This window comes from Eleginops maclovinus, chromosome 7 (genome assembly GCF_036324505.1).
Source record: "Eleginops maclovinus isolate JMC-PN-2008 ecotype Puerto Natales chromosome 7, JC_Emac_rtc_rv5, whole genome shotgun sequence".
NCBI classification, from domain to species: domain Eukaryota; kingdom Metazoa; phylum Chordata; class Actinopteri; order Perciformes; family Eleginopidae; genus Eleginops; species Eleginops maclovinus.
The window spans coordinates 26500456-26513588 of NC_086355.1; the positions used below are offsets into that span (position 1 = coordinate 26500456).

Genomic DNA, 13133 nt, shown 5'->3' on the forward strand with positions numbered 1-13133 from the left:
GGAGTTCAGCAGTCTTATAGCCTGTGGTATAAAACTGTCTCTGAGTCTGGTAGTCTTGGTCCGGATGCTGCGGTACCGTCTGCCAGACGGCAGCAGACAGAACAGATTGTTGCTGGGGTGATGGGGGTCCTTTAATATCCTACCGGCCTTCTTCCTACACCGCTGGGTGTAGAGGTCCTCCATGGATGGCAGCTCCGTCCTGGTGATGTGCTGAGCAGTTTTCACCACCCTCTGTAGAGTCTTACGGTTGAGGGCGGTGCAACTGCCATACCAGGCGGTGATGCAGCCAGTCAGGATACTCTCGATGGTGCACCTGTAGAAGTTGCAGAGTATCCTGGAGTCCATGTTGAACTTCCGCAGCCTGCGGAGGAAGAAGAGCCGCTGTCGAGCCGTCTTGGATATGACCCTGGTGTGATGTGTCCATGTCAGATCCTCACTGATGTTTACCCCGAGGAACCTGAAGCTGCTGACTCTCTCCACAGGAGTCCCGTCGATGGTGATGGGTGTGTGTGCCTCTCTCTGCCTCTTCCTGTAGTCCACAATCAGCTCCTTTGTTTTGCTGACGTTGAGATGGAGGTTGTTGTCCTGGCACCAAGATGTCAGGGCTCTGACCTCCTCTCTGTACGCCATCTCGTCGCCGTCTGTGATCAGGCCGATGACGGTCGTGTCGTCAGCAAACTTGATGATGGTGTTGGAGCTGTGTGTGGCCACGCAGTCGTGCGTGAACAGGGAGTAGAGGAGAGGGCTGAGCACACAACCCTGAGGGGCTCCGGTGTTGAGGGTCAAGGTGGAGGATGTGATGTTCCCCATCCGCACTGCCTGGGATCTGCCCGTCAGGAAGCTCATGATCCAGTCACAGAGGGCGCTGTTGAGCCCAAGGTCCCTGAGCTTAATGATGAGCTTGGAGGGCACAATGGTGTTGAATGCTGAACTGTAGTCAATGAACAGCATTCTCACATAAGTGTTCCTCTGGTCCAGGTGGGAGAGGGCAGTGTGGAGGGTGAGGGAGATGGCATCATCCGTGGACCTGTTTGCTCTGTAGGCAAACTGCAGGGGGTCCAGTGAGTCAGGGAGGGAGGAGGTGATAAAAGTTTTGACTAACCGCTCAAAGCACTTCATGATGATGGAGGTGAGTGCAACTGGGCGGTAGTCATTGAGGCAGATGGGTTTTGTCTTTTTGGGACAGGGACAATGATGGACTCTTTAAAACATGTGGGGACTACAGACTGGAGCAGTGACCTATTGAAAATGTCTGTGAACACATCTGCCAGCTGAACTGCACACACCTTGAGAGCACGGCCAGGGATGCCATCAGGTCCAGGAGCCCTGTGTGCGTTGATCCTTTTCAGAGATCTACACACATCTGCACTGGTTAGAACCAGTGAGCAGGGATCCTGGGCCTTTTGTGCCTCCACAGCCGGGGGCTTCTCAAAGCGTGCATAAAATGTGTTCAGTTCATCTGGCAGAGATGCAGACACTTCCTCAACACCACTCGTTGTCCTTTTGTAGTCTGTTATTGTTTTTAGTCCAGACCACATATTTCTGGCGTTGGAGCCCTTGTAGTTCGACTCCACCTTGTCCCTGTATTGTCTTTTCGCACTGCTAATAGCTCTCCGTAGTGCATACCTGGAATTCCTGTACTCATCCAAATCACCGCCGCTGTGCGCGATGGCCCGTGCTTTAAGTTTAGCTCAGACCTCGCCGTTTATCCAGGGCTTCTCATTTGGGAATGTCCGTACAGTAATCCGTGGCACGACGTCATCTATGCATTTGCCGATGTAGCAAATGACCGCGTCAGTGTGTGTGTTTATATCGTCCTCCTCAAACACACACCACTCCGTGATGCCAAAGCAGTGGCGGAGAGCAGAGTCAGACTGCTCGGACCAACGCTGCACTGTCTTTGTCACAGGTCGGTCCCTCTTCAGTCTCTGCCGGTAAACGGGGAGCAGAAGAAGAGATATGTTGTCTGACTTGCTGAAGGGGGGGCGGGGGAGGGCTTTATATCCATGCCGGAAAGGAGTGTAAACATGGTCCAGTGTATTTCCACCGCGCGTGGGGCAGCTGACGTGCTGATAGTATTTCGGCAGGACTTTCTTCATGTTGGCTCTGTTAAAATCCCCGGCCACAATAAATGCGGCCTCTGGCCGAGAAGTCTCTGTCCTGTCGATAATCCCATACAGCTCCTCCAGCGCTGTGTTGTTGTCAGCGTGCGGCGGAACATACACTGCTGTTAGAACAACAGATGTGAACTCCCTCGGCAGATAAAAAGGCCGGCATCCGATCATGATGTGCTCTAGGCTGGGAGAACAGTCCGAAGAAATGATCTCCACATCTGAGCACCAGTTGTTGTTAATCATGAAGCAGACACCTCCTCCCTTGCTCTTCCCTGAGTTTATTGTCCGGTCCTGGCGATGAATGGAGAATCCGTGTGGAGCAATGGCGGCGTCCGGTATCGTGGGGTCGAGCCAAGTCTCCGTGAAAACCAAAACATTACAGGTCTTAATGTCCCGTTGAAATGCCACCCTGCTACGGAGTTCGTCCAGCTTATTATCCAGGGATTGGACATTTGCCAGAAGTAAACTCGGTAGAGGAGGCCTGTTTTCACGTTTCCTCAGCCTGACCAGGACCCCGGCCCGGGAACCTCGTGGTCTCTTCCTCCTGCGCTCCACAGGTAGAGCTCCAGCAGGTAAACACGGAGACTCTCCATTGTTTGCAGGTCGTCGTGGATTGTTGCTGTCCACCAGCGACCTGATGTGTAAAAGTTGTTCTCTATCATATTGGATGATAGGGCTCGCTTGGGCGGTTTGCATGTTGCAAAAAAAAGTTAAAAACAACCAACAAAGTAAAACAATAAAAACACTAAGATGTGGAGTTGGTGAGGAGCTCGAGACACGGCAGCCATCCTCGACGCCGTCGAGGCTGCTGCCCTTCGGGCCTGTCGATACCTTGCAATTACGTCAGGAGTACCCAGGGATAACATATCCCGGAAGGCCTCCTTCTTCAGTTGGATGGCTTCCCTGACCACCAGTGTCCACCAGGAGGTTGGAGGGTTACCACCCCTTGAGGCACCTAAGACCTTGAGATCACAGCTCCCCCCCGCAGCTTCGGCAATGGAGGCTTTGAACACCGCCTACTCTGGTTCAATGTCCCCAGCCTCCATAGGGATGCCTGAAAAACTCTGCCCCTCTCTTCACCCGAGTGTCCAAAACACGCGGCCTCAGGTCCGATGATACGATAACAAAATCGATCATGGACCTTCTGCCTAGGGTGCTCTGGTACCACGTACACTTATGAGCATCCTTATGTTCGAACATGGTGTTTGTTATGGCCAATCCATGACTAGCACAGAAGTCCAGTAACAAACCACCACTCCGGTTCAGATCAGGGGGGCCGTTCCTCCCAATCACGCCCCTCCAAGTGTCTCTATCATTGCTCACGTGTGCGTTGAAGTCTCCCAGCAAGACTAAGGAGTCCCCTTCAGGAGCCCCATACAGGACTTCTTTCAGGGTCTCCAAGAAGGTGAATACTCTGAACTGCTGTTTGGTGCATGAGCACACACAACAGTCAGAGTGTTCCCCCCCATGACCCGCAGGCGTAGGGAGGCGACCCTTTCGTCCACTGGGGTAAACTCCAACAAAGCGGCACTCAACCGGGGGCTTGTGAGTATCCCCACACCCGCTCGGTGCCTCAAACCTTGGGCAATTCCGGAGAAGAATAGAGTCCAACCCCTATCAAGAAGTAAGGTTCCAGAGCCGAGTAGAGGTGAGCCCCACCAGATCCAACTGGTAACGCTCCACCTCCCGGACAAGCTCCGGCTCCTTCCCCCCAGAGAGGTGACGTTCTACGTCCCCAAAGCCAGCTTCTGCCGCCTGAGTCTGGTCCGTCGAGACCCTCTGCTTTCACTGCCACCCTTCTGGCAGCTCACCCGACCCCATCGCTGTTTCCCGTAGGCGGTGGGCCCGCGGGACGGGGAAGCAGAGGTGTTGCCCACATGGCTATTTCGGGCTGTGCCCGACCACCAGACACTCACCGACGAGTCCTCCTTCTGGGCCTGGCTCCAGAAGGGGACCCCAGGCTTCCTCCAGGCTGGGTATCCTCGCTTTCAAGTGTGTTTTTCATGAGGTCTTTTGAACCATTCATGTCAACACACAATAGTTCAAATAGTCCAAAGTGGTATGCCGACACAAAGATAAATGTCAGCAGACATACTCTATTGTTCAATTACTTATTTTTGATATAGGCTGTCCTTTTTGATATCAGTAAATGTTTCTGTAGCCTAATTTCTCCCTGTTCCTCCAGACTGTCCGGAGCCCCCCAGCGTCATAGCTATCATCGGGGGCTCCATTGCATCTGTTGCTCTCATTGGCATCCTGCTGCTGATGCTCATCAAGCTACTGATCTACATGAAGGACGTAAAAGAATTCAAAAAATTTGAAAATGAAAAGAAGAAATCCAAGTGGGCAGAGGTGAGACAATTTATACTATATATATATATATATATATACAGCCGTGGAAAAAATTGAGAGACCACTTCAACATTATTAGGGAGTGCTGGCGCCCTCTGAAATCCAACACCAGCTCCTTGATTTTCCCTGTGTTGAAATGGAGAAAATGATAATGCTGAAGTGGTCTCTTAATTTCTTACGCGCATGTATATGCAGTGGAGGAAATAAGTATTTGATCCCCTGCCAATTTAGTTAGTTTTACCCACTTACAAATAAATGAACTGTCTTTATTGTTTATGGTACGTTCATTTTCAATAATTCCTCTTGCTTTAAGAAAGTACTCCTAATATCAACTCTTTACCTGGATAAAAGAGACCTGTCTACGGTCAATAAATCAGATCACCTCTTGGGGCATCAATGATCATGAGGAAGGTGATGGGTCAGCCAATAACTACACAGGAGGGACCTGTTAATGATCTGAAGGCAGCTGGGTAGTCACCAAGAAAATAATTGGGTACACACTGCGCTGTAATGGATTAAAATCCTGCAGCGCCCGCAAGGGTCCCCCTGCTCAAAAAGGGTTAACCCTAACCCACCACATGTACAGGCCATCTGAAGTCTGCCAATGAATCTCTGAAGGATTCAGAGGAGGCTTATGAGAACGTGATGTGGTCAGCTGAAACCAGAATCAAGATCTTTGGCATCAACTCGACATGACGTTTTTGGAGGAAGAGAAATGCTGACTATTACCCCAAGAACACCATCACCAGCGTCAAGCATGGAGGTGGAAACATTATGCTTTGGGGGGGTTTCTGTTCTAAGGGAACAGGGCGATTCACCGCATCAAGGGGAGGATGGAGGGGGCCATGTATGATAAAATATTGCCTGATGACCTCCTTCCCCTAAGGATTGTTTTGCCAGGGGATCAAATACTTATTTTCCCCAATTCAATTCATATTCCTTTATATCTTTTTTTTATGCACATTTCTGGATTTCTTTTTTGATATTCTGTCTCTCACTGTTAAAGTAAACCTACCATAAAAATGACAGACTGTTCATTTCTTTGTAAGTGGGTAAACTTAACTAAATTGGCAGGGGATCAAATACTTACAGTTAGGTCCATATATATTTGGACACTGACACAAGTTTTGTTTTTTTACCTGTTTACCAAAAAATATTCCAGTTATACAATGGACATGGACATAAAGTGCAGACTCCCAGCGTTCATTCGAGGGTATCCACATTCAGATTGGATGAAATGTTTAGGAGTTTCAGCTCCTTAACATGTGCCACCCTCTTTTAAAAGGGACCAAAAGTAATTGGACAATTGACTCAAAGGCTATTTCATGGGCAGGTGTGGGCAATTCCTTCGTTATATCATTATCAATTAATCAGATAAAAGGCCTGGATTTGATTTGAGGTGTGGTGCTTGCATTTGGAAGATTTTGCTGTGAAGACAACATGCGGACAAAGGAGCTCTCCTTGCAGGTGAAACAAGGCATGCGAAAACAGAAAAAACCCCAGCCGAGAAACTGCTACAATATTAGGAGTGGCAAAATCTACAGTTTGGTACATCCTGAGAAAGAAAGAAAGAAAGAAAGAAAGCACTGAACTCAACAACGCAAAAAGACCTGGACGTCCACGGAAGACAACAATGGTGGATGATCGCAGAATCCTTTCCATGGTGAAGACAATCCCCTTTACAACAGCCAGCCAAGTGAACAACACTCTCCAGGAGGTAGGCGTGTCAATGTCCAAGTCTACCATAAAGAGAGAACTGCATGAAAGTAAATACAGAGGGTTCACTGCACAGTGCAAGCCACTCATAAGCCTCAAGAGTAGAAAGGCTAGATTGGACTTAGCTAAAAAAACATCTAAAAAAGACAGCACAGTTCTGGAAGAACATTCTTTGGACAGATGAAACCAAAATCAACCTCTACCAGAATGATGACAAGAATAAAGTATGGAGCAGGCGTGGTACAGCTCATGATCCAAAGCATACCACATCATCTGTAAAACACGGCAGAGGCAGTGTGATGGCTTGGGCATGCATGGCTGCCAGTGGCACTGGGGCACTAGTGTTTTTTGATGATGTGACTCAGGAGAAAACAACCGGATGAATTATGAGGTGTTCAGAGACATACTGTCTGCTCAAATGCAGCCAAATTGATTGGCCGGCGTTTCATAATACAGATGGACAATGACCCGAAACATACAGCCAAAGCAACCTTGGAGTTTATTAAAGCAAAGAAGTGGAATATTCTTGAATGGCCAAGTCAGTCACCTGATCTCAACCCAATTGAGCATGCACAGTACAAGTACTTCTGGGTCTCTGGGTCATTCATGCGCGACTGTTTCAAGGTTTCAAGGTTTTATTGGTCATATGCACAGCATATACAACGTATATGTTGGCAATGAAAATCTAATATCCCATGCTCCTCCAACAACTCAACATACATGGTGCAAATAAGATAAATAAAATAGTGCAAAAAGAGAGAAGAATATTTACAATAACAACACTAAAGATTTGAGGATGTGAAATATATACATATGTGGAATACATTGAAAGTATTTAAATACACTGTACATTAATTTAAATACTGTATACTGTTGAATGAGGAGGTATGGACAGATGCATATATTACGTATTAACAGATGTATATGGCAGATATGTATAATATATAGATATGTGTATTATAAACAGATATGTATGGCAGATGTGTATAATATATATATATATTTATATATATACACATACACACATATACTACATACATGTGTACTATAAACAGATGTGAGTAGACATTCACAGAGCTCAGGAGTTCAGCAGTCTTATAGCCTGTGGTATAAAACTGTCCCTGAGTCTGGTGGTCTTGGTCCGGATGCTGTGGTACCGTCTACCAGACGGCAGGAGACAGAACAGATTGTTGCTGGGGTGATGGGGGTCCTTTAATATCCTACCGGACTTCTTCCTACACCGCTGGGTGTAGAGGTCCTCCATGGATGGCAGCTCCGTCCTGGTGATGTGCTGAGCAGTTTTCACCACCGTCTGTAGAGTCTTACGGTTGAGGGTGGTGCAACTTCCATACCAGGCGGTGATGCAGCCAGTCAGGATACTCTCGATGGTGCACCTGTAGAAGTTGCAGAGTATCCTGGAGTCCATGTTGAACTTCCGCAGCCTGCGGAGGAAAAAGAGCCGCTGTTGAGCCGTCTTGGATATGACGCTGCTGTGATGTGTCCATGTCAGGTCCTCACTGATGTTTACCCCGAGGAACCTGAAGCTGCTGACTCTCTCCACAGGAGTCCCGTCGATGGTGATGGGTGTGTGTGCCTTTCTCTGCCTCTTCCTGTAGTCCACAATCAGCTCCTTTGTTTTGCTGACGTTGAGATGAAGGTTGTTGTCCTGGCACCAAGATCTCAGGGCTCTGACCTCCTCTCTGTACGCCGTCTCGTCGCCGTCTGTCATCAGGCCGATGACGGTCGTGTCGTCAGCAAACTTGATGATGGTGTTTGAGCTGTGTGTGGCCACGCAGTCGTGCGTGAACAGGGAGTAGATGGAGAGGGCTGAGCACACAACCCTGAGGGGCTCCGGTGTTGAGGGTCAAGGTGGAGGATGTGATGTTCCCCATCCGCACTGCCTGGGATCTGCCCGTCAGGAAGTTCAGGATCCAGTCACAGAGGGCGCTGTTGAGCCCGAGGTCCCTGAGCTTAATGATGAGCTTGGAGGGCACAATGGTGTTGAATGCTGAACTGTAGTCAATGAACAGCATTCTCACATAAGTGTTCCTCTGGTCCAGGTGGGAGAGGGCAGTGTGGAGGGTGAGGGAGATGGCATCATCCGTGGACCTGTTTGCCCTGTAGGCAAACTGCAGGGGGTCCAGTGAGTCAGGGAGGGAGGAGGTGATAAAAGTTTTGACTAACCGCTCAAAGCACTTCATCAAGGTTTCAAGCTTTTATTGGTCATATGCACAGCATATACAACGTATATGTTGGCAATGAAAATCTTATGTCCCATGCTCCTCCAACAACTCAACATACATGGTGCAAATAAGATAAATAAAATAGTGCAAAAAGAGAGAAGAATATTTACAATAACAACAATAAATCATGATGATGGAGGTGAGTGCAACTGGGCGGTAGTCATTGAGGCAGATGGGTTTTGTCTTTTTGGGGACAGGGACAATGATGGACTCTTTAAAACATGTGGGGACTACAGACTGGAGCAGTGACCTATTGAAAATGTCTGTGAACACATCTGCCAGCTGAACTGCACACACCTTGAGAGCACGGCCAGGGATGCCATCAGGTCCAGGAGCCCTGTGTGTGTTGATCCTTTTCAGAGATCTACACACATCTGCACTGGTTAAAACCAGTGAGCAGGGATCCTGGGCCTTCTGTGCCTCCACAGCCGGGGGCCTCTCAAAGCGCGTGTGTGTGTTTGTGTGTGAGGCAGAGCACATTTTGTGAGTGTGCGAGTCAGAGACAGAGATGTCACGATTACGGGGATTGTTGTTGTTGTTAGCATCTGGTGCTAGCTGCGCTAACGGATATAAAAAGCTTTTTCTGCAACAAGGTGGAGGAGAGTCCTCTCCTGTCAGACTGAGAGGCTCTAATAACCTCAGTGAGGTGAGGAGAGATAAAGGACTCTCTGAGTGTTTGGATAGTTCACTTTAGTCTAATTTATCTCAGTGGGTCTCTAATGGCTAAGTCACAATTTATGTGAACAAGTATTTCCAAAGGCACACCAAAATGTGATCATTATGGTTATTAAGAAATAAGAGAATTAACGAAAAATGTGTATGAAATAATTCCAATTCATACTATAGGACATAACAACTAAAATACAGTTTAACATGGTAATGATTTGCATAAAGAAAAAGATCATCTGTATACAGTTCTGTTTCCTATGGGTGTTGAGAGATGTATCCATAGATCTAGTCTCTTAATGTTGCCCCTGAAAGTGCACCAGATTGATACATTTAACTTCAGAATACATTTTAAAATCATCCCGGGGAGCATGCCCCAAAACCCCCCCTAGAGGATGTAAGGTCCACCCCCTAAGGTATTAATTCTTGATAAATGTCTCAGAGACACACAGAATACCTGAAAACATAATGACTCCGACATAAAAAACAACATAGATGAAAGTAACTAAGCATTTTGATTTGTGTGTTGCCAGGCTGACAACCCTCTGTTCGAGAAGGCCACCACCACGGTGAGCAACCCTACTTTCACCGGAGAGTGAGACACTCGGAGGTCAGGGTCATTTGTAATGCCCTTTGCAAACATTTTGATTTATTAACTTTCGTCAATGTTGACACGCTGTATTTCCTAAAGAGGCCCTATTCTGCTTTTGGGTTTTTCCCTTTCCTGTTTTGTGTTCTAATGTTTTTGTATAATTAAAAACCCTGTGTTTCTCTCCCACTTCCCTGCCCCCACCCGCCTGAAATGCCTCCATTAAACTCCTTTGTTTACTCCCGACACAAAGTGACATAACCATGTAACACTAGCACTCCTATTGGCCTGCGCTCCAACACATTGTACGTGTTATGCTAAGGGACAGGACATCTCTCAGCAGTTGTCCAATCACAATAGAGCCGGCCAGCTAACCAATCAATTTTTTTTAACATCATAGCATGGAAACATGTCACAACACAATAGAACAAAATACTAATATCAACCTGAAAATCAGCAGAATATGTCCTCTTTGATTATTAATTGCTTTATTCACTGTCTCTGTGATTGCAGTTGGATTATATTTATTTACTTATTGTCCAAAAAGTATCTGCATTTTGGCTTTTTGTTTAAAATATTTATGGTGTTAGAGTTTGCTGCTCAAAATCATAAACAGTAGGAGAGTAGGGCAGGATCTATTGAGGTGTAATACATTAGAGCAGCGGCTCATTTTATAGTCTAAAGCAGTTTCTCTGTTCATGTGCCATTATGCTTGTAATGATTTTTTAAATGATTCCTTTGTGTAATCAAAATTGAACCAGGGTTTAATAAATAAACTAATTTCCAACTTTCAAAATGCATGACCACATTCAACTTTGTAGAAGGGGACACATTTATATCAAGATTCCCATGGCAGGGAGAGAAACCTAGAGTTTGATACAAGACACTACAAATTCCCAGGAATAAAGGAGGCCTCACTTCTAAAACTTATTTTGAAGCAGCTCAGATTGGTGGATATTTGTAATTCTGACTATATAGCAATTTGGAAGACGACTGATCGCCAGTTTGTAGCAAATGTCCCGCTGCAGGCTATCATTGGAGACAGTGAATTGAAATGTCATCTTGGGGAAAAGAGCCTTATTCTTTGCTACGCTGGATGGCCTTCAACCCAGAATTGACTCCAAATAGACTTGACGCAACTTTAAAAAAGTGGCAAGAGGGAGGCCTGAACATCTACTTGGATCTATATTAGAAATGTTCTCTTAAAGGTTTCCTGGACCTGAAAGAGCTATTTGCCTTCTCCAGACATGTTTTTTTTAAGATTCTTGCAGCTGAGACACCATGTTGATAAAATACTTTGTAAAGAAGATCTTGAAAAATTAAGATCACAACCAGGGATATTAAATATCTTTATATCAGCGTATAGAGGACACCCAGGCATCAAAACCATTTCTAAATTATATAAAGGGCTTCAAGGACTAAGTGGAGCGAGTACCTCTTACACAAAAGACAAATGAGAGAGTGAGGGACATTTTGAAATGTGGGAAAATGTAATTGAAAAACAATGGAGGTCCAGTAATTCACTGTGTTGAAGGGAGTACAATTGGAAAGATATAGTTAGATACTTCATAAGCCGTGCTCTGAGGCAGACAAGGAAGAGACAGACAACCTGCTGGAGAAGCTGCGGGAACGCAAAAGAGAATCATTACCATGTTTTTTGGGCCTATTCTGGGACTCTGACTTACTGGACGATGATCAGAGGCAGCATGGGGAAAAAGTTTTGAAGGTGAAGTTGGGTTTTTGTTTTCAAGTTTTGTACCTGGGCATGTCTCCACCAAAATTGTATAATTTTAAATAAATGTTGGTTGCCAAAAAAAACTGACATTTGCTTTAAGACTGAAGGCGGAAGTATATGATAAATGTTGGAAAGGATGGATCAAGTTTATCAGCCCCTATAGAACCGATTTTATTTATTTACATTGTGACCTGCCTCCCTGATGACACAAAGACCCTTTTTTTTTTTAATTGTATTTTGTATCTTTTTGTTTTTCTTCTCTGTTGTTGTTCATTTACCTGTTTATAAAAACAAAAAAAGACAGCAGAATTTCAGGGTTTAGCTGTCTTTCTGACAATCTGCTATTTCAATAAAAAGATAATTGCAAAAAATAAAAAAATGGCTTTATAAATAAAGTTTGATTTGATTTGATAACGACAAAATGAGGGTCACAAATATATTACAAATTTGAAATAAGTGTACTGAAAGTATTTGAGATTTTACAATTTGTGGGAAGTAAGAATCTTTAAAAGCACCCTTCAGGCACAGCTCAAGCCTGTGGGCGATGCAGTGCACCTTGATCATCCACGAAGCGGATTCCTGCTGGAGATGGGTAAGGACACCGTTTGTCATCCCAAAATTGACAGAAGCACCATCAGCTGCTGTTGCAGTCAAGCAGTTACTGAGGTAGACGGTTCTCCTTACACTTTTTCTCTAATGGCCATCAGTATTCCTGCAGCATCACATGAGTCTGGCTCTGTAATACTGAAAAGCAAAAGCAGAAAAATACATAGTATTTAAATTAGTTATTTAAATAGTTTCATACTGTGTGGCACTGGCAGCTCTTATTGTCTTCAATTGAAACGGGAGTAGACTACAGAAATACAAGAATTTTTGATTGATATCAAAGACATACCAAAACAAATGATCCAAACACATGAATATGAAGAATAAAAATCTTACCCGAATAGTCTGATTCCTGGTGTGCCATTTTCAATTAACTTGATGCTGACCACCTCTTTTTCTGATGTGTCTTTATCGATGCTTCCATCAAAGAACAAGGAGCAGTAGAATGGCTTACGTTTAACCAAAGCATGAAGATGGTCTCTCATGATCCCCGCAATGTGCTCTATGAAGATGTGACAGGCTTTTGAGTTAAGATATGTCACCCCCAGCTCCACACCATGCTTCCTTTCCATGGACACTAAGGTTTTAAACAGCCTGAAAGGCTGCTCACAGTAGGCCACAGTATATGCTATATCAAATAGCTACTCTCCAACTGTGCCTCTCGTTTTGCTTCTTGTTGTCTCTCCATACTTTCCAACTGTGCTTCTCGTTGTGTCTCTCCTTGTGGCTCTTGTTGTCTTTTTCCCTGCATGTCTCTCTGTGCCTCTCCTTCTGTCCCCTGTTGTCTCAGTCCTTGTGCACATCCTTGAGCCTGACTGGCCTTACTGCAAAGCATTAAGACATATATACAAATGTGTTTATTTTATTTAGCCTAGCCTTACTCATTGAAAATTTATAGAAATACGTCAGTACAAAGGAATATACAACTCACCCTCTCGCTCTCACACTCACTCACTCAATCCCACTCTGAGAGAGAATTTAGCTAAGCTAACCGTAGCTGAACCATGGAAATGGCAACTTTAAAAACTCACAGTTTGACGAAGTCATCCAGTCTCATGCACTTTGCTGCCGCATCTCGTAAACGTTTTTCGTTCAGTTGCTGCAACCTCTTA

General features: G+C 45.4%; 1 protein-coding gene across 3 annotated transcripts in view; it reads left to right on the plus strand.

Annotated features, from left to right (window-relative positions):
- itgb2 (integrin, beta 2) overlaps window positions 1-10476 on the plus strand; it is a 33535-nt gene extending 23059 nt beyond the window's left edge. For 2 of the 3 annotated variants that reach the window (XM_063887444.1, XM_063887445.1), the window contains 2 exons: window positions 4300-4466; window positions 9625-10476. In XM_063887444.1, the coding sequence (XP_063743514.1) occupies window positions 4300-4466; window positions 9625-9690 (233 nt within the window). In that variant the 3' untranslated portion in view covers window positions 9691-10476. The remainder of the gene's footprint in view (window positions 1-4299; window positions 4467-9624) is intronic. The other variant, XM_063887447.1, reaches the window with a different exon arrangement.
- Window positions 10477-13133: the final 2657 nt, after the last annotated feature.